Genomic DNA, 26,727 nt, shown 5'->3' on the forward strand with positions numbered 1-26,727 from the left:
CATTACAAACAGAATTCAAACAATTGCTTATCACTGCACCCCTCTAAAAAATCATAACTTCTAATAAGTCAGGCCAAAACATCCAGGAGAGATATTAAACCAAACGGTCCATAAGCAAATGTTAATAAAACTCGATGGCCATTTTAAGGAAATGTCAGCCTCTTGTGGTAAATGACCTGAATGACATTTAAAATGTGTATTAAGTTAATAGTGAATATGAGCCTTAAAAAGGCCTTTTTTTGTACACAATCTCATATATATATATATAAGCATAATATATAAGCAAAATAAATTAAAACCACACTAAACTTCCCAAAGCACCCTCGGTTGAACATGTTATATGATTTTTGGAGAATACACTTTAAGACTTTATATATATATATATATATATATATATATATATATATATATATATATATATATATATATATATATATATATATATATATATATATATATATATATATATATATAAAATGTATTTTACATACATACATACGCGTCTTTTTTGTGTTAAATTATGTTAAATAACAATGACAAAACTTTAAGACCTTGAAGCTTTCTGTCCCCGCTTCAAATAAAAACAAACATATCAAATCAATTAATAATTCATCTAAAAAACTCATGTTATAAAAAAAATTATGTCACAAATGTTGATGCAGTTAAAATCAAAATCAAGCTAAACAACTCAAGAAGCAATCATAATACAATCTAAAATACTCGTTAAAATAACGCGGTTAAAACTGGGGGGAAAAAATCTTACTTACCTGGAGTTTAAGATGGAAAATTCCAGGTCTTTGCTGCCCTCTGCTGTTGCTACACGGTACAGGCCAAGGGCTTCATGGTAGGTAACAATTTTCCTCTCCGAGAAGAACTTTCATGAAGATTTCCATTGGTTGTGCTAAACTAGAAATATCCATATTGACATTGTTCTTCTCACCCTCCAAAAACAAACGTTTATTGCTGACTCTGAATCGTTTACAAAACATAGTGAGGGGAAAACAGCTTAAGCTGGTAATGTTAGGCAGGTTTTAGCTGGTCGACCGGCCAGGATTTGGTCATTTTCAGCCTGGTCTTAGCTTCGAGATGACCAGCTTATTCTAGTTGGACATAGCTGGGTTTGGCTATTCTCCCAGCCTGGCTGGTTTAAGATTATTTTTTTAACAGCTGCAATTAAATTCTTCTAACAAAATATCATCCAACGATGACATTAAAAAATAATCCCTTTGCATATACTTGAACATTCCTAAACATTTCTCCAAACGTCTGAGACATAAACGAGTAGTTCACACGAAACGAATCATCTTCTGTTTTCGTTTGCCCTGTATTCAGCAGACAATAAAAAAAGTGAATGAGCATGATCACCTGTATATTGTATCCAGTGTAGACGGTGTCAGTAGTTAGAATAGCTGTGTGTTTAGCACAGTGAACAGATATGAACAGATTTACAATATATGAATATATGTACAGGTTGCTATTAATAATCAGTAGTGTGCAGATAAATAAGCATGATTACAAGCGTATATGTACAGTGGGTGTGTACATGTCCATGTGCAGTGGGTATGTACGGTTCAAATAAGTGAATCAGTGCAATGTGGTGCAATGAATATGTTCAAATTTTAAATGTGCAAATGTTAAACAGTGCAGTTATTGTGAGGAGTATAAGTTGGAGGAGAGTGGGGGGTGTATTGGCGGGGCAAAAGAGTCAGTGGGGGGCAGAGTTCAGAAGGGAGACAGCTCTGGGGGAAAAGCTGTTCCTCAGTCAGCTGGTTTTTGTCCGGGGGAGCCTGAAACGCCTGCCGGAAGGCAGGAGAGAAAACAGTCTGTGAGCGGGGGGAAAGGTGTCCTTCAAAATACTGCGTGCTCGGCGTAGACAGTGTTTCCTCTGGATGTCCTCCATGGCTAGCAGTGTGGTCCCTGTGATGCGTTGGGCAGTTTTCACCACCCGCTGCAGTGCCTTACGCTCAGCAACAGAGCAGCTTCCATACCAGACTGTGACGCAGTTGGTCAAGATGCTTTCTATTGTGCAGCGATAGAAGTTCACCAAGACGGCTGATGAAAGCTGGTTCTTCTTAAGTTGCCTTAAGAAGAATAGGCGCTGGTGGGCCTTCTTGATCAGGCTGGAGGTATTGGTGGTCCAGGAAAGGTCCTTTGAGATGTGGGTCCCCAGGAACTTGAAGGATGAGACAGGCTCAACGGCCATCCCATTGATGTGGATGGGATCATGTGTGCCTTTTCATCCCTTCCTGAAGTCCACAATAAGCTCCCTGGTCTTGTTGGTGTTAAGGAGCAGATTATTGTCTGTGCACCAAGTGGCTAGATGCTGTATTTCCTCCCTGTAGGCAGTCTCATCATTATTGCTGATTAGACCAATCACTGTGGTGTCATCTGCAAATTTGATGATGGTGTTGGATCTGTTCACAGGCCTACAGTCGATGGTAAAAAGGGAGAAGAGGAAGGGGCTCAGCACACAGCCCTGTGGTATACCAGTGTTGAGTGTGACGGTGGTGGAGCAGATGAGGTCTGATCAAACATATGTTTACTCAGTCTCGGTTAGAGATACAACAGCGAAGTAGGACTGGGTTACCAGATTAAGATGGTGACGGCATTGATGCACTATCCAGTGGCCCATGGGGTGTCTAGCTTTCTATCATAATGTCTATGGTTTGGACCATGGGAAATGGTTTATCTTGAAACTAATATACATACACAGTAGGCTCCATGTAATAGCCAGATTCTCCAGATTTTTTCAGCAGATCATCACATCCAAAGTCAATCACTTTTGAGAAACAGAGTGTAGACCAGGTTGAATTATCACAATTAAATGATAATTTCAAGGCACTCTGTGGAAAAAAAGTAGGCCTATATTCTGCAAGCAAAAAGAGCAATTCAAAAGTAATGAAAACCTTTTTTATTCAGCTTTTCCTAATGCTGTCACAGCGGGTCTTTCAGTTGTGGAGTGGCAGAGAAAACGTTTGTGATTTCAAGTCAAAATTAAAAGCATTTTTGTATATCTGTTATACATAATCATCTTTATTAAAAACATTTGACAACAATGTAGAATTATGCTTTTTCCAAACAATTAAAAAGTCTGCATGTCATGAGTACAATCTTTGAATATTTAGTTTTTGAAGTAGAAAAAGTTTTATTTTTAATAAGAAAAAAGGCAGGGTGACACGGTGGCACAGTGGATAACACAATTGCACGATGAGTGTGTGTGAATGTTTCCCAATGATGGGTCGCACCTAGGGCATCCACTGTGTAAAACATATGCTGGATAAGTTTGTGGTTTATTTTGCTGTGGCAACCTCTGATTAATAAAGGAACTAAGCAGAGAAGAAAATTATTAAATGAAGAAAAAAGTACTTTCTGTTAACTGAACATTATGACAACCATCTTTTAATAAATAATATAAAGAATGCATGATTTTTTTCCCTTTTCACCACAAAAAAGGTTCAGATTTTATTCAATATAAACTTATAGTGTTAACTGAATTTTCTCTTCTGGCATTTGACTTACATTGCCTGAAATTTGATATTGCAGTACTGTGGATATTGTTAAGATAAATTGCTTAATAAAGCAATTTATTAATAAAGCTTAATAAAGGTATTCATGAAGATTTTCAGTCAGGTTTTAAAGGGTCACGAAACACCAAAACACATTTTTTGAGCTGTTGACGGTCATATATGTGTCCCACGCTGCTAAAAACACTATTAGGATACATATATTTTACTAAAAAGGGAAAATTGGTTGTTTTTGCGTTATTAGGAGCAAATTCACTCTTCCAGTTTGAAACGAGTTTTTGAAACTGTGTCACGGCGATTAGATCCTTGTGTGTATTCCAGTGTGGAGAGTGGATGTCTGTACCTGGGAGTACTTTGTGACGTCTCTGAGTGTGCAGCATTAATTTATGAGAAAGGCTTGGTTTAAACCAATCAGCGTGCTCTATTGTGAATGAGATGCAACTTCATTAATTTGCATGATAGCTTCGAAGACTTACATGATACAGTGTTCAGACGGCAGAGAGACGCCACGTTGTGTTGCCGAAACAAGTGGACGAAGAAGAATTAATTGGAAACATGGTCATCAGTGTTTTGTCAAAATGTGCTGCAACGAAGGTTTTGTTTTCATTTCCCGTTATGAGAGCACTGCTGGACTCACGTGTGGATTAAAGTGCGGCAGAAATACGTTTGTAAGGAAAGGTTAGTAAGTTTGATCTCTAATTTTTCCTTATTTAAGAGTAGATTATCCAGTTTGATGTCACGGTGGAAGATTCCCCTCTGGCAGTACAGGTTAGCAGCATGAACTGCTTGCTGCATGATGTGATGTGTTGTGCTTTCGCCTAGGGTTCCACCGTGATGGTACAGGAACTCTTCAAGATTTTCAGAAGGAGATAGGCATTCGAGGATCAAGATATAATGGTCCTCATGGTCTTGCCAGCCTAGAAGCTTAATGACGTGGGGGTCGCTGGGCCCTTTATTAGCGAGGATGGTGAGGGCGATCTCCTCTGGCATGTGGTTTGAATGGTCGGCCTGAAAGATGTAGATGGGTTATCATTTTTAGATGGAGGTGGGTTCCCTGTGAATCATGCTAATATGATATATTGTATGTGTTTTGTACAGTGCATTGTACTTACAAAAGATATACATTCTGTATACTGGCTCTTGGTGACGTATTTCACAGCCACCTGATGTACAACAAGAAAATGAACTCTAAGCTGGCTTAGAGAGGATAAAGATATGGCAGAGCAAACATTTGCCTGCTTGATAATGTGTTATTAATATTTACCTTAAGACCATCATCCAAACACTTCATATAATACACCAAATCCACCTTTCCCCAGCTCATCACAGATATTGTAATGGCTGAAGATGTAGTCTATTAAGGATAAAATAACATAACAAATGTTAAACAATTACTAGTTTTGAGTCCAGGAATACGCCTCACAGCCACAAGGTCGCTGGTTCGAACCTCAGCTCAGTTGGCGTTTCTGTGTGGAGTTTGCATGTTCTCCCTGTCTTCGCGTGGGTTTCCTCCGGGTGCTCCGTTTTTCCCCACAGTCCAAAGACATGTGGTACAGGTGAATTGGGTAGGCTAAATTGTCCGTAGTGTATGAGTGTGTGTGTGAATGTTTGTGTGGATGTTTCCCAGAGATGGGTTGCGGCTGGATGGGCATCTGCTGCGTAAAAACCTGCTGGATAAGTTGGCGGTTCATTCCGCTGTGGGGACCCTGAATTAATAAAGGGACTAACCTGACAAGAAAATGAATGAATGAATGAATAAATGAATGAATGAAGAGTCCAGGAATGCAGTGATAGTCAATTCTTGAAAAACTTGTTTGATCCACTTCAGATGTTAACTACTGTATATTGAATTTCTTTTACATTCATAAGTAGGCCATTAGTATTTTAACAGCATAAATAATAGCCTTGATACAAATTTAGGTATTAACTGGAATTGAAGTTTGTACAGATGTGTGTTTTTGGTATGTAGGTGGTATGAGGTAAAGTCTAGATCGAATACGCAGCCGGCAGGACATGCGATATGCGCATCAATATATAATCAGTATAACAATAATTAATATTTTTACAGTATTGTGACTGTTGGGTTTAGGTTTGGGATGGGAGGCGTTAAATAAATACAATAAATGGGAAATTGAATAAGTAATAGAAATAACAGTACAAACAAACTAACTGTTAATAGTTAACTTTAAAATATGGCGATTTGATTTCTTTATCTCAAATGGTGTCACAATTCATTTAAGTGTTTAAAGTGTGTCCGATGTAGGTTACTGAAAATATGGATTCAATTCCCTATATAAAAACAACAAAGGCGTAACTGTAAAAGTCAAAGCTTTGCGCATCACAGAGAATAATATTTTAAAAAATGTAGAGTTGATTTGATTTATTTATCTTAAATTAGTGTGTGCAATATAGCCTAGCCTATACTAAAAATATGAATTCAGTACTGTAAATAAAAATAACAGCATAACTGTAAAAAATGAAAGCTTGTGCATCATTAAGAATAATATTTAGACAATTTTACAGTTGATTTGATTCCTCTATCTTAAATGGTGTCAGAGTACAATTTATTTAATGTGATTAGTAGGCTAGATATACTGAAACAATGGATTCGATACCAAAAAGGCATAACTAAAACAAAAAAGCAGGTCTTGCATCAGAGAATAATACTTAGAAAATTTCACAGTTGATTTAATTTATCTCAAATGGTGTCAGAGTTTAATTCATATAGGCTATATATGCAGCGTTTAGACAGCGTCTAAATAGCTCTGTTTATGTAGCCTATAGTTGTTTATGTATATGTTTGTTTGTTTTTTTTCTCGTAAACAGATGTCTATTTAATATTTCTGTTAGCATACATATTCGCATTACAGCATCTTAAAATAGATACTTAAAGTGTATGGTCCACTTCAGCACGTCCTCAAAAGCGAAGTTGGAACATTCCACAGTTGGGCCGTCATATAAGTTAATAAATAATGTTACAGTGATAAATAATTCACCTCAATAAAATATTGTTTCTGTATGTTAGGTAGTTTTTCCACACTTGATGTGCTGACATATTGTGTGTGTGTGTGTGTGTGTGTGTGTGTGTGTGTGCGCGCGCGTTTGAATTTATTGTATATGTTGTACGTACAGATTCAAATACGACACTAGAGGGAGCTGTTTTCCGCCTAAACAACTTTCCGATTCAGTCTATGAAATTCAATGAAATTGTATCTTTAACAAATATGCATTTGCTCTTCATAGACCTATAACTATATAACTTTATTATTTATTTTATTTGGTTATACATCGTTTGTGGTTTCATATCAGGTTTTAACAGTATATCACACATTACATTGATATCTAACATTTGCATTACTCCCACTGTATAAACAGCATTACCTCCACTGAATAATAGGTTACTCATTAAATGTAGTGCTTGCTTTAAATGTTCTGCTTCTAAACATGAAGAAAAGAAACAGACAGTGATAATGAAACACTTTAATTGAATCTTCCAGTAGAGACTTGATATTCATGGAATAAAACTGCTTTCTGAGAGTACAGGTAAGCAAGAACAGCACGAAAAAAAGGGACAGAGACGAGAAGCCACTTAAGAAAGTGCAAATATGAAGGAACAACATTATATATTTTCTTCAAAAAATACAAAAATGTGTACATTTTAACAGTGGATGGGATTTCACTATGGATAAAAAAAAATCTTAGAGGAAGTTAATCAAAAATTAACAATTTCTTTTAACAAAACAATATCACTAGTGCCATTTAAATCTTAGTCAACACAAAAGAAATCAGTTTACTCTAAAAATGCACAGGCATTATGTAAGCTTTTCCTCCTGCTTTTCTAAAGGTGTTTTATGAAACATATTCGTGCCATTTCAGAATAAAAGTAACAAGGACGTTCTTCTGTGCAGCTCAGTGGTGAGTCCACAATACTGTACATGGACAAAGAAAACGATGCCTGCTTCTGCTCTCATTTGTAGACATCAAACTTACAATCCCGGGGATCAAACCACACTTGCAAAACAACCAACAACAAAAAAAAACAGACTGCACAACACTTTCCTTACTAATAATAAGTACATTTACACACCCACTTTTAAAATCAGTCGAACGCAACTGTGATGAAAGTAGTGCAACATTTGCACGAGTTCCCTACCCACTACTTACATGCCCAACTCCCCATACATTTATCCCATTCAACGGTTTTCGTATTCAAATATATGCATTTTTCATTCTACATTAGACATTTTTGTCTGTTTTTGCTACATGTTTTTCTTCTTTCCAGCTGTGAGAAATGTTGCATTAATAACCTCGTTATCCTTCTCACAGCTTCATGCCGCTCAGTTCACTTAAAGCATTATAATTCTGCACAAGATTTATTTTGTGGTCTTTCAGACGTGTTCACGCTACTCTACTCTGTACAACACTGTTCTAGTCTCTAAGCTAGGATGCAGATCTTTTTTTTGTCAATGGAATACTGATTGTAAACTGGGAAAAGGATGAGAAATGCAAAAGAAATAGAAAGAAAACAAACAAATTGGCTTTAAAAAAGTCAAACTTCTTACGAACAAGACCAGAGGAGGATACTCGCCACAAGTATGATGCCTCATCATTAAACATGCTTGGTCACACAGAGTTGTCAAGTATCTTCCAGATTCTCACGGGCTGAAAACTGAGGACTCTTCAGCCAGATTCGATGACCCCCACCCTAACAAACTGCCTTCAAGTAGTACACAACCTAACCCTCTAGTCATCTCCCACCCCTCCCTTCAACCAATCAGCTTCTGCATGTGAACCCAGACTGACAGGGTTGCATCAGCAGTTGCTTTATGGTCAGCTCCATCTAGGACACTGAAGAAATGGGGTTGTGAGGAGATCCCATCTGGGTGAGGACTTTATCCAACCACTGCAGGGGTCCATGAAGATGAATCTCAATCCAGCACGGGGTGCTGGTCACATCCTGCCGATGGTACTCTGCACCCCAGCCCTGGAAAACAACAACAGATGTCTGTTAAAAGATTTGTTTACAAACAAAAATGAATTTACTTCAGCGTCTAATGGTTTTTCCTTTCATAAAGGTAAGAAGGTTCCATAATGCGTCTATTTATATGACTAGAATAATTAAAATTATCTGACGCTCACCTACTCTGCATTTATTTGATCAAAAATACAGCAAAGCAGTAAGGTTGTGAACTGTTGTCAGTATTTCACCATATTCCAGATATTTCAATAGTTATCTTTTAATGCTTAAAAATAAATTATTAGTACTATTACTGTTACTACTACTATTCATTCATTCATTTTATTTTCAACTTAGTCCCGTTATTAATCAGGGGTCGCCACAGTGGAAAGAACCGCCAACTTATTCAGCATGTTTTATGTAGTGGATGCCCTTTCAGTTACAACCTATCACTGGGAAACATCCACACACTCTCATTCACTCACACTCATACACTACGGACAATTTAGCTTACCCAATTCACCTATAGTGCATATCTTTGGACTGGGGGAAACCTGGAGGAAACCTACGCAAACACAGGGAGAACATGCAAACTCCACACTGAAATGCCAACTGACCCAGCCAAGGCTCAAATCAGCGACCTTCCTGCTGTGAGGTAACAGTGCTACCCACTGCACCACCTTGCTGCCTACTACTACTACTAGTACTACTATTATTATTATTATTAAGGTTGAAGATAATTGTGCTGCTTAATATTTTTGGTGAAATTGTGTTTGGAGCAAATTAAATAAAGAAAGATTTGTTTTTGAGCAAGGTGACGTTACATAAAACAACAGGTTTTTTTAAACAAAACAATAATAAAAAAAATAATAATAATACAAATTATTCACATACACGCAGTTTTGTGTTTTAACAAACTATAACAATATTATTAAGCAAATGTTTAAAAATTACTAATTTGACAGTTTAAGTAACATGCCCATTCTTTTTTTTAAGGAGTGCAAAACATACAAAATACAATAAACACAGAAATGAAAAACTAAAAACATACGGGATACGCAGAACACATACGTGAAGTTTTACAAACAAATTATAAGAGGAGCACATGATTTGATTGATCGTGGCTGGCCTCTTCGTAAACAGCAATAATGCAATCAAATTGATTGAAGCTTACAACAAATAGGCCGATTTCGCCGTACTACCTTTTCTTCGTTTTGGAAAAGTTCCCCCCTTCCACCCCATCTCCTCCTTTCCCTTCTTTTACCAGGGGGAGCTTTCGAGGCCTACCTGATCTCGGACCCCTATATATGCTTATTGACCAGACAGCAGCCCTAGTCAATTATCTCCAAACCCAGGGTTCTCTCCTGGGACAGCATGCCAAACCTGCTAATAGCATCAAGCAATATCTGAGTGTGAAATTTTGAAACAGCAATAGAACAGAAATGGAAATAATAGGATGTATATAAACACCAATGACAATTAAAACAATATTGGTAGTACTGAAATATTATTTAACATAAATTGTAAATAATATTTTAGTTACATTCTGCTGTTTTGGGTTCAGTTTAATGTTTCTCTGTTGTAGTTGCTGTTGTTGTTGATGCTGTTTTCTAAAACAAGATCTCTAATTAGTTTACTGGGTTTTTACAGTAGTTCATTTCCTCACCTGTCCTGTTTTACGCTGATGACTTTCCTCATGTATTTAACCCCTAAAAATGTCCTTAACTCCCTTTCCTGTATGGATGCTGTGTTCATTAAAGTTCAGTACACTCTCGGAAATAAAAGTACACGAGCTGTCCCTGGGGTGGTACCTTTTCAAATGGTACAAAGTTGTACCTTAAAGGTCCATTTTAATACCTCAAGGGTACATATTAGCACTTAAAACGTACAAAAGTGTTCCTCTTAAATTTTTAGGTACTAATATATACTTTTGAGGTACCAGTATGGACCTTTTAAGTACAAATGTGTACCTTTTGAAAAGGTATCACCCCAGTGACAGCTCGTGTACCTTTATTTCTGAGAGTGTAAAGTACTGTGTTTTCTCCTGTGTATTTATTATAAATTAAAAACATAATACTGCATACTAGAGTAATAACTGTTAAATATTTAACTTTGCCATCACATACATGCCAACTTCGTATTCGAGCCAAACATTGTAGAATAGCATTTGGACACTAGGTGGAAGCATGGTACTATATAACAGACTTCACTGAATCAAGGAAGAGCATTGGTAAGAAGCACACAGTTTTTGACCTTATTTCACCATATTCCAAATTTTCAAATATTTATCTTTTAATGCCTCAATATATTATTATTAATATTATTATTAATAATATTATTAAGGTTGAAGATAATTGTGCTGCTTAAGAAAAATATATTAATATAATTTAATATTGCAGGGCGACGCGGTGGGCAGTATGTATGCCTCACAGCAAAAAGGGTGCTGGTTCGAGCCTCGGCTGGGTCAGATGGCATTTCTGTGTGGAGTTTGCATGTTCTCCCTGCGTTCGTGTGGGTTTCCTCCAGGTGCTCTGGTTTCCCCCACAAGTATTTTTTATTAGTTTTCTGTAAAATGAGACCATTTTCATACATTTATTCAAATGTATGCATGTGTAGGAGGCTCTTAAATTTAGGTATGTCATATGTGCAAAAAACAAAAATATGGAAATTAAAAGTACACTCTTCCTAACAACAGGTAAATCTGTATAATTTTTATTGCATATAAGATAGCAAAAAAAAAAAATTCCTCAGTTTATTGCCACCAGGTGAAATAAAATGAAACAAACAAAAGAACTCCACATAAACAGATGGCTAAAAATGGAATAATCAAATAAGAAATAACAAAAAAATCTGACTTTTTTGTGTGATTATTGTATAATTATGAATTAATAAAATACTAAATATGCAATATTTTAATGCATCTTAAAATTTAGGGGATTTTCTTTCAAATAAGACAGGTTTTATTCAGCTACTTCAAAGTTTGTAGCTAGGGCACTCTTTTGAGGTTAGAAAGATACTTTTCTGTAAAAAACTCTAAATATGCTGCAGAGCTCAATGCTTAGTGAATTGAGTTTGGAGCTAATTAACATACAAGAGAGTAGCGTACAATACAGATGACTGAATCCTGCGGTCTGTTCTTTGTAGCTCGCTTAAATTATCTAAGATGATTTGTCAGATCCTGGATCTGTTAATCTTGATAACTGATCTCTGGCTAATTTCTGGTTAATTTTAATTAAAATAAATGCAGCTTTAATGAGGGTAAGTGACTTTTCACAACGTTTAAAAATCTTAATTATTAAAAAAAAATGAGGCAGCTGAAATGCTAAAACATTCCTCACAATATCTTCTATGTTTTAGAGAAGTGGGAAATACAAATAACGTGTAAACCACACAAGGGTGAGTAAGGAATGACACTTTCAATTTCCAGGTAAACCTTGTGTTCATCTTGTGTACAGTAGCTTACCTTTACAAAACTCATGCGGATGGTGCACATCTTGGTGAGTTCATAGACAGCTTCAAAACCGTGATTGACTGACTGTGCCAAGAGCTCTGCAAACTCCTGGTTGTTGAAGATCTTGAGGCTGCAGCGACTGGGGATCTTGCATACGGTGGTGGGGTGGAAACCATGGTGGTAATTGCAGTTGCGGCTCTGGACAAAGATACTGCTGTCGCTCAAACATTCGGCATACACCTCTCCTCCCACATAGTACAAATGGACTCCTGCAGAATGTATGAAAAGATAATTGTTTACATTATGACAAATATTACAGCCTTTTCTAAAGCAGACCATGCACTGCAAAGAATGCTTTACTTATTTAGAGATTCTGTCTTATTTCTAGTCTAAATATCCAAAAAAATATTAAATCAAGAAGCATTTTCTAAACAAAATAATAATAAATGATATAACGAAGTCAAAACAAACAGTTGAAACGTAAAATAATCTGTCAACAGAGTAAGCAAAATAACCTTCTCTTTGCTTTGAAGTAAGATTATTTAGCTTGTTTTTTTGGAAAACTCATGTAAGGGGGTCCGAGCTCTCTGGTAATGGAGGAAAAGGGGGAGATGGGGTGGATGGGGGAACTCTTCAAAAACGAAAATAAGGGAAGTAAGGTGAAATGGGCTATTTATTGTAGGTTTGGATTAATCTGACTATTGTCTGACCAGAGACCAGACGCGATCAATCATCAGAACAATCACATGCTCCTCTAGAAATGATAAAACTTCACACTGACTTACTGTCAAATTGTAATCCTATGTAATTGTGCAAGTCAATGCAGAATATTTAGTATATCCTACTGGACATAGAATAGTTATGTATAAACAAAGCAAACCTTTTCCGATGTGACGCCGGGTGTTTTCGATGGTTGAGTTCCGGTTGACATTTGACAGCAGACCCAGGCAGAAGCGGTTGCGGTTGTTGGATGGGTCAGTAAAGCCATCCACGAGTACACTGGTGGATGAGGCCAGAAAGGCTTCACCCACACGATTATTCAGCTCATAGTACACAATGGAGCACCAGTGCTTGGGTTCCTGATAGGCCACAGGATGAACATCTGCACACAAAATTGTAAACTCAATAAGCACAAGAGCACATACGCTTAAGAAGTTAAATTTGTCATATATTATAATGTTATTTATTTACAGAAAAGAAGAATTTTGAGTTGAGCCTCAATTGCTCTGGTTTTCAGTATTACATGATCCTTCAGAAATGATTCTGCTATGATAATTTGCTGCTCGAAGAACATAACTTAAAGGGTGAGTTCACCCAAAAATAAAAATAGCCCATGATTTACCCACCATTAATGCATTAGGTGTATATGAGTTTTTTTTTACATTTATGAGAGACTGCTTTTGGGCAGATGGGGTAGGATGTATGTGTAGTGGATAAAATGTTAAATTGTCTTCATGTGCTAACCAAACTTCCTATGTAAATGCATGTATTACAGTCAGGAGAAGTTGCACTAACCTTTTAAAAAGTTTTAAATATGGACATACTGGATTAACTAAATTGGCAGTAGTATGTGTGTGAATGAGTGTGTACGGGTGTTTCCCAGTTATGGGTTGCGGCTGGAAGGGCATCTGCTGTGTAAATCATATGATGGAATAGTTGGCGGTTTATTCCACTGTGGAACGCACAGATTCACTACATTGAGACCTATATTAACTCCCTGGTGCCATGTGAGTACATACTTAATTGGACTTGTTTTGAACAGTTGAAGGGAAACAGCCACCTGTTGTGATCGTAGAGCTTAAAAGAGATTTTTTTGAAGTAACTGAGATTGAATTATAATGAAAAATAAAGTCATATACACTGAGGGTAGCTCAAAGATTAGTAAATCATGCAGTAATTATCATTTTTATTTGAACCAACTCTTATATATGAGTACAAGTCTTTTAAACAATTGTGTGGCCTACTGTTTTTGTGTAAATATTTGAATCTTTTAAACCTTTATGAATAGAAAGTCCTCAAATTATCAATTTAATGCATCATTGCAGAATTCTTTTTTATTCTGACCCCAAAAATTAGAGTGTAGTAAAATAATAATGTAAAAATAAGTGTCAAAAATTTTATTAAACTCATAAATGAAAACCTGTATGAGTTTTTTTCTTTTTTTCTGTTGAACACAAAAGATTGTTTTGGTGAATTCTAGAAACTGGTAGCCATTGACACCCATAGTAGGAAAAATACTAATGAAGTCAATATACTATTTATTGAATCATTCATTCCTTTTCTTTTTGGCATTTTCTTGTCCCTTTATTAATCTGGGGTCGCCACAGCGGAATGAACTGCCAACTTATTTAGCATATGTTTTTACCCAGTGGATGACCTTCCAGGTGCAACCCATCACTGGGAAACATCCACACTCATTTACACACACACTCATACACTATGTACAGTTTTAGCCTACCCAATTCACCTGTACCACATGTCTTTGGACTGTGGGGGAAACCAGAGCACCCGAAGGAATCCCCCGCGAACACGGGAAGAACATGCAAACTCCACACAGAAATGCCAACTGACCCAGCAAAGGCTCGAGCCAGTGACCTTCCTGCTGTGAGGCGAACGTGCTAACCACTGCGCCACCACGTCGCCATTAAAACATAACTAAATACAGAAGGAAGAAACAAGTTTGGAACAAGAAGAACAATTCCCAATTTTGAGTGAACTATCCCATTGAAGACAAGTTTGTAACTTCACAGATTATCACATGCCTTTTTTACTTGCTTTGCACTTTTGACAACCACAAAAAAAGTCTTGTTTTGTTTTGGAGCATATGCATGTCCCTCCAGCGTGGCATTATGTCTTTGAAAGTGATTTAGCAATATCATTAACAGATTTAGACTCGCATCTCATCTCTTACAGCAGAGGGCATATCGATTTTACTAGGGTATTTCTATGAGGTCACTGTTGCTAGGCTATTAATGGTAACACTTTAGTAACAGGCTGTTGTGATTGGCTATAACCCTGCGCTATTCAAGGGCCAACAAAATACAACAAAATCAGCAAAATGCAAGTGAGATCACTGTCCGTATCAAATCCCACTTTAGAGCAATACTGCATAGTGTTTGTGGGTCACCAAAATAATTCAAATGTCCTCTTTCTGATGTCCACAGCTCATCAACTATTCTAATCCCAAAGAGAGTAAAATGTTTATCTACAGCATTTGTTTAAGTGGACTTCCTCTAATCTGTGACACTGGGCCACAGGTGTGTTTTGTCTACTCTTTTCCCATTAGCCTTTCACAATGGAAGTTGTGCACTACAGCAGTTCACAGGATGCAGCTTGAGTGTGCATCCCAAAACTGTACCACAACTTCCACAAATATTTCAACAGTTCTTCTTCACTATGCACACCCCCACGCCTCCTGTGGGATGCTGGGACACACTATATGTAGACAACTATATGTAGACTGGGCATCCACTGCGTAAAACATATGCTGGATCAGTTGGCAGTACTTTTCACTGTGGCTACCCCCAGTTTTTAATATAATTGTGTAGAATAGAAAGGTTTATTTACAGATTTGCAGTAAACTGTGCAAACCCGTTAGCAAGCTACTTTTTACATTTATTTTTTGCACATAATGTACACTCCCTGATGAAGGTTTTGTCTTCGATCCCAGTTGTAAAAGCAACAAATAACTTGGATTTCTTTTCTAGTTGATCTTTTGGAAAAGTGGCAGAAGGTAGATTTTTCCAATGAATCATCTGTTGAACTGCATCCAAATCATCACAGAAACTACAGAAGACCTACTGGAACCCGCATAGATCCAAGATTCTCACAGAAATCAGTCAAGTTTGGTGAAGGAAAAATCATGGTTTGGGGTTACATTCAGTATGGGGGCGTGCAAGAGATCTGCAGGGTGGATGGCAACATCAACAGCTTAAGGTAGACATTTGTGTCCATCACATTACAAATGTTATTTTAGCCTCCACATCAACGTTCCTGAAAGCAAAGACAGTCATGGTGCTCCAGGATTGGCCAGCCCTGCAAGAGTGCTTTCTTTGTTATTCCAGACGATTTTTTAATAAGTTATTTGAGTGATTGCAGAGGTGTATAGATGCAGTCTTCCAAGCTTATTGGAGTCATAAACAATACATGCAGCATGACTATATTCTATACTGTACATCATTTCTGTTAAGTCACAGACTTTTGTCTAAGCAAAGTCAGATCTTACTGTCCTAAATAAATTATTAAAAATCAAGGCATGATCATATTTTATTTTGGTTAAATAAGTGTAATCTAGAGGCCTTTGCCTTTCATATAAGCCACTTCTGTGTCAAGTTACTATTTGTTGTTCCTAAAACCTAGATAGACAACAAGACTTTTGTCAGATAGTGTATAATACTGTACATTTAACTGAATATGTCACTTTTTATTACAATTATAATTATTTATTTTTAGCATTTAGCTGAACTTAATAGTCAAAGTGACCTAAAAATGTCAAATTGTTTTCAGCTTTGTGGAAAAGGTTTCCTTATGCTGAATTTAATTTAATTTGTTCAGCCCAACTGTTATACTGGTCACTGTGAATGATTTGTTGCAGTGGTAAAACAACCACTTATTTAGTTTTTCTTATGACAATGCAATTTTGCAAACACAGGCTGCAACTTCTGGTCATCTGTGACTTATTTTTCTACCAAATACAGTACCCTGAGTGTATATATACTTCAATGGTTTTGGACCATGAAGATTTTGTTTGAGAATAACAATGATCAGCAAGCATACATACAGTTGAAGTCAGAATTATTAGCCCCCTTGAGTTATTAGACCCTCTGTTTATTTTTCCTCCAATTTCTGTTTAACAGAGAGAAGATTTTTCTCAACAAATTTCTAAACATAGGAGTTTCAATAACTCATTTCTAATAACTGATTTATTTTATTTTTGCCATGATGACAGTAAATGATATTTGACTAGATATTTTTCAAGACACTTCTATGCAGCTTAAAGTGACATTTAAAGGCTTAACTAGATTAATGAGGTTAACTAGGCAGGTTAGGGTAATAAGGCAAGTTATTAAATAACAATGGTTTGTTCTGTAGACTATCAAATAAAGAATTAGCTTAAAGTGGCTAATAATTTTGTCCTTAAAATGCTGTTAAAAAATTGATAACTGCTTTTATTCTAGCAGAAATAAAACAAATAAGACTTTCTCCAAAAGAAAAAAATATTGTCAGACATACTGTGAAAATTTCCTTGCTCTGTTAAACATCATTTGGGAATTAATTAAATAAAGAAAAAAAAATACAAAGGGGGGCTAATAATTCTGACTTCAACTGTATATGGACTCCCTTTTTCCTACTAAAACACAGTTTTTAAAGAACCCCATTTTTACCAATTTCTAACTTTATTTTGCTCATTTGCATGCCACATGCTGTACTGCAAGAACCCCCACACACATTTAAAGGACAAAAACTCAGACTGTCTGTGACGCTGTGCGCGAGTATGTTTGTGTGTGGACTTCCTGCACCTGCAGTGTGGGTCGGCAGCTGCTGATAGCTATAAAACGCCCATGTCAGACTGTAAGGAAGGAGCAATATGTTTGCTGGAGTGACTGGAGCTTAGAGTAGTGTCTTATTTTATGGTGTTTTTTAGCATTTAAATGAAGGGTACCTGTTCGGTTGCTGATCTCCAATGGCAAGTTTGGAGCTAATAGGTTAGTGTCCATTGGCTGGGGACAGTCCTGTGTCATTGGCTCCTCTGGAGGCATATACGCAGGTGGAGGGGTTTCTTTTGAAGCAACACCCAAAAACACAAGCAACACAGTGAAAGGTGAATGACGACATGTACTGACAAATGACTAACATTTTTGTATTTCCACATTAGAAATATTGAGGGTTAAACATTAACTTAAGTGGAAAAAAAGAGTCAGTCAGAAAAAAGATACATGTCAAATGTACAGTCTTTCCCTTAAAAGCTGTAGAAGTTTTGCATAGCTTAATGCCAGAACAGTAAAATCAAACTAATATGAATTTGCTAAACTTAATTTGCTAAATCCAGTACAAGAGTGTGTGAATAAGCTCGGTATGAGATTTAACTAACATACATTTCAACTATAAACATACTGTAGGTGAACTCCTCACAGTAATAATGCATTAATAATATTCATAAATGTTTCTAGTGCACCATTAACGTGCAGGTTAAGAGCGATCTCACCTGGCATCTGAAAAGGGCTGCCTGGATCTGAGCTGGATGGCGAATGTGGAAAGGTGGCAGTGCTGCCTGTGCCGCTGTTGGGCGAGCTGGGATAACTGTTGGTTGGGGAGTTCGGGGTAAAGGGAAGGGCATTTGCTGGCTGCTGGGGGAAGGAGTCGGGGAAGGTGGCGTTCTGAGGCATGGGGGGCTCCGTCTGGTGGAGTGGGTTACGGAAGCGTGGCAGCATGGAGAGTTTAGCGTTGAACTCGCTGTTTCGTGGAACCAGCACGGGTGGCAGCACTGCAGGAAAACGGGAGAAATATGTCAACCATGAGAATCAGAACTGAATAGGTGATCCATTGAAGAGAATCCATTGAAGATTTTAATATAATCATACACACTCTTATTAATGAAAGAGGTTTTCACAGTAGCTGAGTTTCCATCACACTGCGTTAATGCACATTTTTGCATGAAAAACAAGATATTCTGAATAAAAGTTGGCAAAAAGGTTTTTATGCTTGGTTGAGATGGTTTTGAGTTTGTGCAAAAAATGCTGAATGTTAATAATGGGAGACGGAAATGAGAATAAATTACACCAATGTGACTGCAGTCGCCTACTTTATGCTTCCCTTGGTTAAATCCCAAATGGGAATTAGGTGCGTTTTCATCAAGTTGTTGGAGAGGTCGACTGTAGTATTGGTAGTATTGGTACAGTCGACCTCTCCAACAACTTGATGGAAATGCACCTAATTCCCATTTGGGATTTTGTCTTTTTTTGCGAACTTTGAAAAGATTTGCTTCTCATCAAGATGGAAACATAGCTACTGATGCCTTAGAAATACCCCAAAACCATTTTAGTGATCAGTTCATAAAATAGTTTCTAAATATCTACAGTGTTTACCCAAATATGCCAGGAGGGTGACAAATATCAGAATACCTAAGTTTGTTGTCCATGATTTTCAGTACTTTTGTATAATATCAGTAACCACCAGGATTTTGTGTGACTGATTTCGCTTTAGCTTTTCTTAAATTTGCGGCAATATTTTCAGCATTATTCTGTGTTGACTTTCTGTAAAAAAATATACCAGAGACAAAAATATTTATTATATATATTTTCATTACTCCTAGGCCCAGGGTTCTGTAGACCCTGGGTATACCCAGGTTTCTGTAACATAAAATAACATTTAATTTCAATATTTAATATGTAACCAAATTAAAATTCAATGTTTCTCCTGGTGTGAAAGAGCTGTGAGACCATGCTTGTGTTATGTGGTGTGCCCGAATCAAATCTTTAAGTAATTTCATTCACAAATTTTTTAAGGTCTTTCTAGGTTATCTTTGTATGTTTTCTCATATTTAATGTGCGGTGTCTTCTTCGTCTGTTTACATGCCGAGTTACATACCAGTGTAAAGGTATTGCCACCAACATTATCGATGTGTGTAAAATCATTGCTTAGCGAGGGTTCTTTGTTTTGGGTAACTCCGTGTTGTAATGACATTATAGAAAGTTTGTAGTCCCAAAAACAGAAAAAAATATGAGATTCACTCAATTTTGCAGAGTTTGCTTAATTTTGCGATAAATTCAGCAATCACCAAATCTTGGAGAAACTGAAATATGCACACAAGCTCATCCAAGAATCATATTCACAGTTGTCGCACACACCTGTCCATGCCAAAATAGTACAATGATAAAATGTGGCAACTGGTGTTTTGATTTTTAGCAGCAAACATATTTCCTTTCATGTTGCCCACACCTTTCCATTCAGACTAGCTCATATTTGATACAATCTAGACATTTCCACTCAGATTGGAAACTTGTATTTCAGTGAACAAGTGTTCTTAAACAATGGATGTGGACAGCATGTTGCTGTTCTGAAGAGGAGGGGAAAGACAGGTGTCCAGTCATCCGCAGCCCAGCACTACACAAGCGTGTGCAAGGCGGGCAACCATGCTTTCCTGCTATTGTCTGTGTGGGTGACAGGAGTTCCTGTAAAACTTCTTCCTCTATACCGCCACATGTTTGCATGTTTCAGCCGCCACACACACACACACACAAAAGTGTACACAGGCCCTGAACAAAGCCCTCATTCTGCCCCCGCCTGGAATTTCCTGCTCTCATAATGTGCACACACACACACACACACACACATACTGTGGACAGCTGTTTCTGTGTTGTCAGCTGACCCTCATCTTCTGCTTAGCCAACAAAAAGAGGACTGTGCGTTTGAAGTTCATTCTTTCACAATAAGCAGAGGTAAAAAAAAAAAAAAAAAAATTTTTAGTTTCCCATTAGGATACACACACACACAGCACAGAAGGTTTTAGACTACACAGTTTTCAATTCATCCAAATTCTCTCAAGCGATATCAGGATCAAACAAATGAGAAAAGCACCTGGCAGAGGCCAGAGAGAGATATGGAAGGGGAAGGACAGAAAAAAAGAAAGAGACCATCTGCAGGAATCTCCATGGGAAAGGAAACTCAGAAACATGTGTGGAAAAAGGTGCATATGGGAAAATATTTCCACACACTTTTCACTGACAAAATGATTTTGATCACTTATTATTCTAAAGACATTTTAAAAAGTTAGATAAAATTGAAATTTTAAAATTGAAGGTTTTTGAATGAATATAATTATGCTTAGTAACGACAACATGCATCTCATTAGCAAGCCACGTCAGCATCACATGGTGATGTTTACATTTGAAGGCATTATTGGCCTGATTTATCAGCCATTCAGATAATACTGTGCAACTGTTAAAGTCTGTGTATTCAACCCAATGGACAATAACATTCTGTTATATGAGCATGCTGAACTGAATAGGCTGCCAATGTTTGGGGAAATATATGGTACTACTACTTAAGAAATACTTGTGCCGTAAACTTCCCATTGTCATAGAATTATATTGATTACGAACTTCAGCTGGGTCAATTGTCGTTTCTGTGTGAAGTTTGCATGTTCTTCCTGCGTTCATGTGGGTTTCCTCCTGGTACTCCGGTTTCCCCCACAGTCCAAAGACGTGGTACAGGTGAATTGGGTAAGCTAAATTGTCTTTATTGTATGAGTGTGAATGAGTGTGTATGGGTGTTTCCCAGTGATGGGTTGCAGCTAGAACGACATCCGTTGCATGAAACATATGCTGGATAAGTTGGCGGATCATTCTGCTGTGGTGACCCCAGATTAATAAAAGCACTAAGCCTAAAAGAAAATGAATGAATGAATGAATATTTATTATGTGCCTTTAATAATAGTGTATTAAAGGGGTCATAAAATGCCTTTTTTTATCTTCTGATATTCTCTGGGGTTCTCTTATAATATAGCATAACTCAAGAACAAATAAAATCACAATTTAGAATTAAATGTCTACTTTCTGTTTTTGACCCTCACATTGGACCATACCATTTTGATGGGTGTTCTGGAAGATTTTGAAGTAAACTGGGTAGGAGATTTGCATATTAAAAAAATAGATGGATGCTGTTGCGAAGTAAAATATGGGTTATTTTTGGTTAAAAACATAAACATAAATAAAAATTTAATAGTGATAAACAGTGGTGGATAGTTACTCTTAAAATCCATATGTTACAATCTTGAATCACTTTAAAAGCTATAGTTGCTTACTATTAAAGCTTACTTTTTAATAAAAGGAATACGAAAGTATTTGCTATTTTATTTTTTCATTTTTCATTTATTTATTTACTTTAAAATTGGGATTAATATATGACTTTTATAAGTAAATTCACCCAACACTGGTAATCTAAACAAAGATGTCTTGGCTAGATTTGGGCTGTCAGTGAAAATCTAATAATGTCCAAATATAGACTAGCCATCAAATAGACAGAAATGTGAAGTGTTTCTAATCTGTCTATTTAATGACTATAGTTTATTTTTGGCCTATTGTTAGACGCCTCAAATATTTTTTTCTGACAGACCAAATTTAGCCTTGTTTTATTCAAGACATCATTGTTAGATGATTATTTAACACAACGTTGCTTGGTGGGTTGTTTATTCATTCATTCATTCATTTATTTTCTTTGTCTCTATAGGAGGTCGCCACAGCGAAATGAACCGGCAACTATTCCAGCATATGTTTCACACAGCGGATGCCCTTCACCAATACACACTCATTCACACATACACTATGGCCAATTTAGTTTATTCAATTCAACCATACCACATGTCTTTGGACTGGGGAAGAAACCCACCCGAACACAGGGAGAACATGCAAACTCCACACCGAAATGACAACTGGCCCAGCCTGGACTCAAACCAGTGGATTTTTAGTTATGAGGCGACAGTGCTAACCACTGTGCCACCATAATTAATTCAATGTTGCAATATTACTGTCAATGCAATGCAGTCAGCACAGCATTTCTTTTTATTTTACAGTTTGAACTGTTGTGTTTAAAAAAAGGAGTAAGCAGTAAAATGTGTGATGCAAGTTAAGAAAACAGAAGCCATTATACTCAGTAATTCTGCCTACGCTGGATGCAGTGTGGTGAGACATGACAAACGCAGACTGTAAACTCATGCCCTGATCTATTTCTGACCTACTCTAAGCACTCGTGCTACTTTTGAGTTGTAGGGGAAAATGAATGTGTGATGCAACACAACAAGAGTCAGACATGTAGACATGGTGTAAGAATCACATGGAAAGCAAGTCAAAGACTGCATTTTTTTAGGGGTGGAAATCACAGGTTAACTCACAATATTATGCTCCCAATATTGATACATCAGCGCGTCTGCAATATATTAATATATCACAAGAAAACCGTTCAAGATATATCACAATATTTGTAAATAAAAATGGGGAAAAAATGAATAAAATATTATAAGATGTATTTCTTTTATTAACAGCACATACATTTTATAGAATTGTATGTACAATAACAATGTACAGTTGTCACACAAGCTTGAAAATGCTGATGTGCAAAGAGAAGCTAGTGACTAAAATTGCTTGACTACATTAATCGTAAAAATACTATTTATTCATGTCACTGCACAATAGCCTGTAATTCCTATCACTATCATTTTATTAAGTAATCTTAATGTAATCTAAGTGTTTTTGTCTGCCTTATATTACTTACCTGCTACATTATCTAAAGAAGCAATGTAGAAAAAGGGATTGATCTTTTTCTGCGGATGCGGTCATTCATCACACACTCAAGTCATAATGATATTGAGACAAAATTCAAAATGAGATGTTTCAGTTCCTTTGATTAACAAAAGCAGTTTTTTTAATTAAAGATTTCTTAAGCATGTTGTTTATAGTGGAGTTATGGCTGGGTGATATAACCGAAAAAGCTTATATCACCATTTAAGTCATCTCATATCCTGACGAGGATACATATGGTATTGTAACATTTTTGTCAATTCAATCAACTCACATTTTATTCATTTTATGTTGACTACATGTATTTGTGACTATTTCTTTTGACATTTTAAAGTATCAACTTACTCATTCATTTGTGATCATATTTCTCACTTTTTTAAGAACTTAAGGGCAAAATGTTTAATAAAAAATATCAAAAAAAAAAAAATATATATTAATAAAATAAGACAGATTTAAAAAGTAATGGTTACAGGTCCAACTTAAAAGGTAAAAAATTGAACTAGACTGCAACTTTCACAAGATGCTGTTATTTATGTTTTTGTCTCCATCCATGTAATAGCACGTAATATTGCGCTCATATAAATTAAGAAAAAGTATTACTGTAAACAATGTATTTTACTGTAAACTATTTTGTGACAGCACAAAATAAATGATTTTTTTTTGGAAATATTTTTTCATATTGCACAGCCTTAAGTACAATGGCTTCCCATATTTTCTTGTTTCCAGTCAAAATATCTAAAAATGAATAAATCAACAAGCATTTTCTGCACAATAAAACATATTGTCTTGTTTTCAGTAATAATAAGTCCAATTTTTTTGATTTTTTTCCTTAAAACAAGAAAAATAATCAGCCAATAGGGTAAGCAAAATAATCTTATTTTCATCAGAATAAAAAAAATAAAATCAGTCCAAGGCAATCGAAAAATGTGGAAAAGCAAAATAATCTTATTTTCATCAGAATAAAAAAATAAAATCAGTCCAAGGCAATCGAAAAATGTGGAAAAAAATATTTGGTCCCACTTTATATTAAGTGGCCTTAACTAATATGCACTTACATAGGATTTAATAGTTTGTTACAATGTACTTATTGTGTAAATACATGTATTTACTGTATACTTATGCTTGATTAAATACATGTATGTAACTACATCTGTAATTAACTTTTGTAATTACATTTGTATATACACTGTTGACCATCCCTTACACCTTAACCCACCCATGCCACCAAACCTGTCCATAACCCAACCTCTATCCCAACTCAAAAGCACCACGTGTTCTCAAATACATTATAAACACAGTAAGTACATTGTATTTATTTTTTTGATGTAAGTACAAAGTAGTTAAGGACACTTAATATAAAGTGGGACCAAATATTTAAAAGCCTTTATTGGCCTGGTTATTCCTTAAAACTGCGCCTACGCATTTCGGCAAAGACTTGCCTTCGTCAGGGTAACAGTGATCATTTGTGTCTGAAGTTTCTTTTGAATACTATGGTCTCATGACTCTTTAGAATATCTAAACAATACTAAAATATTAAATTGAACATAAGGTAAACTCAACGATCATTTTTACAAGCACAAAAATTTGTATATATAGACAAATAAACTAGAAAAGTATACAAAAAAAAGTATACACGCACATAAACAAATCAAGTTAGAATTAGTAGCCCCCTTTGATCTTTTATATATATATATATATATATATATATATATATATATATATATATATATATATATATATATAAAGAGCAAAGAATTTTTCATAGTATGTCTTATACTATTTTTTCTTCTGGAGAAAGTCTTATTTGTTTTATTTCAGCTAGATTAAAAAAAGTTTTGAATTTTTTAAAAAACGTTTTAGTTCAAAATGATTAGCCCCTTTAAGCTATATATTTTTTGATAGTCTACGGAACAAACCATTATTATACAGGTAACCTACCTAGGTAACATAATTAACCTATTAAGCCTTTAAATGTCACATTAAGCTGTACAGAAGTGTCTTGAAAATCATCAGGGCAAAGATTAAATAAATCAGTTATTTTAGGGGGGGGGGGGTGCCCTTATATTAGCTTTATATTTATATATATATATATATATATATATATATATATATATATATATATATATATATATATATATATATATATATAGGAAAACAACTCATTTATTTTGACTTATTCTTTCTGAAAACAAGACATTTTTTTCTCTAGAAAATGCTTCTTGATATTAGAACATTTAGATACTTTGACTAGAAAATAGACAAAAACTCTAAATAAGAAAATTGGTAATAAGTAGAATTAATAAGATTTTTTTCAATCTCTGATGCCTTCAAGTCTTTTGTTTAAGTAAATGGGTAAATGTGTGAGTTAATTTATGGATTTATTTTAGTAATTGTTTAAAATAATTGAATTGACTTGATGTAACCAGTGTCAATGAACAAATTTGAATGATTATATTTGGTAAATAGATTTAAACATTTTGTGATACTGAGACTAGTCAAAATCCACATCATTAGTGCACATTGATCTTTTTATTTAACAATTTAGCCACGCTCACCTGGACTGTCCACTCTTTTGTAGTGGTAAGGGTTGATGCACACATCCTTCTGCTTGGATCCAAAAGGAAACTCACAGCACTCTAGGGCCTTGAGCTCATGGTGCGATTGCAGGTCGGGCCATCGCCACACACGGCAGTAGATGACGTGAGGAAGCCCCTTTCGGTGTGATACCTGAAGCCTCCCATCCAGTGAGCGTGGGATAGTGACACAATTGCTTGGCTGACCGGGGCAGCTGAGTGCCCTCTCTAGTTCCTCCATAGCGCCCTTCTTCTTCTTCAACTTCTTGACCAGTGCATCCACCGCCTTCTCTGCCCACTTCTCTTCTTCATCCCCTTGCTTCCAGCCCAGCAGTCGTTTGACCGCCGGGCTGGTGAAGGAAAAGAGTGAGGTGACATTCATTGTGGCGCCAAGTGCGCCCAGTCAACACAGTCTCAGTTACTCCGTCAGATTCAGCTCACTAGAACAGGTATTTTCTGCTGTGCCTCCTCAAAAAAATAAAAAATCAGCCACAGTTGCACATGAACTGGGGTATTTGCTGAAACTTGAATTGTTCCTCAGTTTGGACAGGTTGTCAAATGTACCTGCAAAGACACAGAGAGGTCAGTCAGAACCACATACTTCAAGATCCATTCAAAATATTCCAACACCAAAACTAAAGGCTGAAACAACACTACATCAATTATACTCTGTTCTTAACAAACTTTTTATTGAAAGGTAACAAAAGAATGACAATACAATAAATAAACAACAACAAAAATTAAATAGGCACAGGTTGTTTTAATCAGTAACAGGTTATTCCACATAATAATTCAAATAGAAGAAATAAATGAAAATACAAAACATCCACAGAAGACATTCATCCGATCATTATTTAACAATGATTTAAATTTATTAAATAAAATTTATTCAATTAAATTTTAAATGAAATCTCTGGGAGTTAAGGAA

At 36.0% G+C, this 26,727-nt stretch overlaps 2 protein-coding genes across 3 annotated transcripts in view; both read right to left on the reverse strand.

Moving 5' to 3' along the window:
• znf827 (zinc finger protein 827) overlaps nucleotides 1-26,727 on the reverse strand; it is a 789,732-nt gene that overhangs the window by 521,612 nt on the left and 241,393 nt on the right. The window lies entirely within an intron of this gene.
• The window catches only part of smad1 (SMAD family member 1), a 32,443-nt gene continuing 12,704 nt past the window's right edge, over nucleotides 6,989-26,727 (reverse strand). Inside the window, 6 exon segments of one of the 2 annotated variants that reach the window (NM_131356.3) lie at nucleotides 6,989-8,508; nucleotides 11,945-12,201; nucleotides 12,813-13,034; nucleotides 17,595-17,711; nucleotides 18,138-18,416; nucleotides 25,782-26,363. In NM_131356.3, coding sequence (NP_571431.2) covers nucleotides 8,365-8,508; nucleotides 11,945-12,201; nucleotides 12,813-13,034; nucleotides 17,595-17,711; nucleotides 18,138-18,416; nucleotides 25,782-26,181 — 1,419 coding nt within the window. In that variant the 5' untranslated portion in view covers nucleotides 26,182-26,363 and the 3' untranslated portion in view covers nucleotides 6,989-8,364. 2 annotated transcript variants of the gene reach the window in all.

The sequence above is a fragment of the Danio rerio genome, chromosome 1 (assembly GCF_052040795.2).
Source record: "Danio rerio strain M-AB ecotype USA chromosome 1, GRCz13ab, whole genome shotgun sequence".
Classification (NCBI taxonomy): domain Eukaryota; kingdom Metazoa; phylum Chordata; class Actinopteri; order Cypriniformes; family Danionidae; genus Danio; species Danio rerio.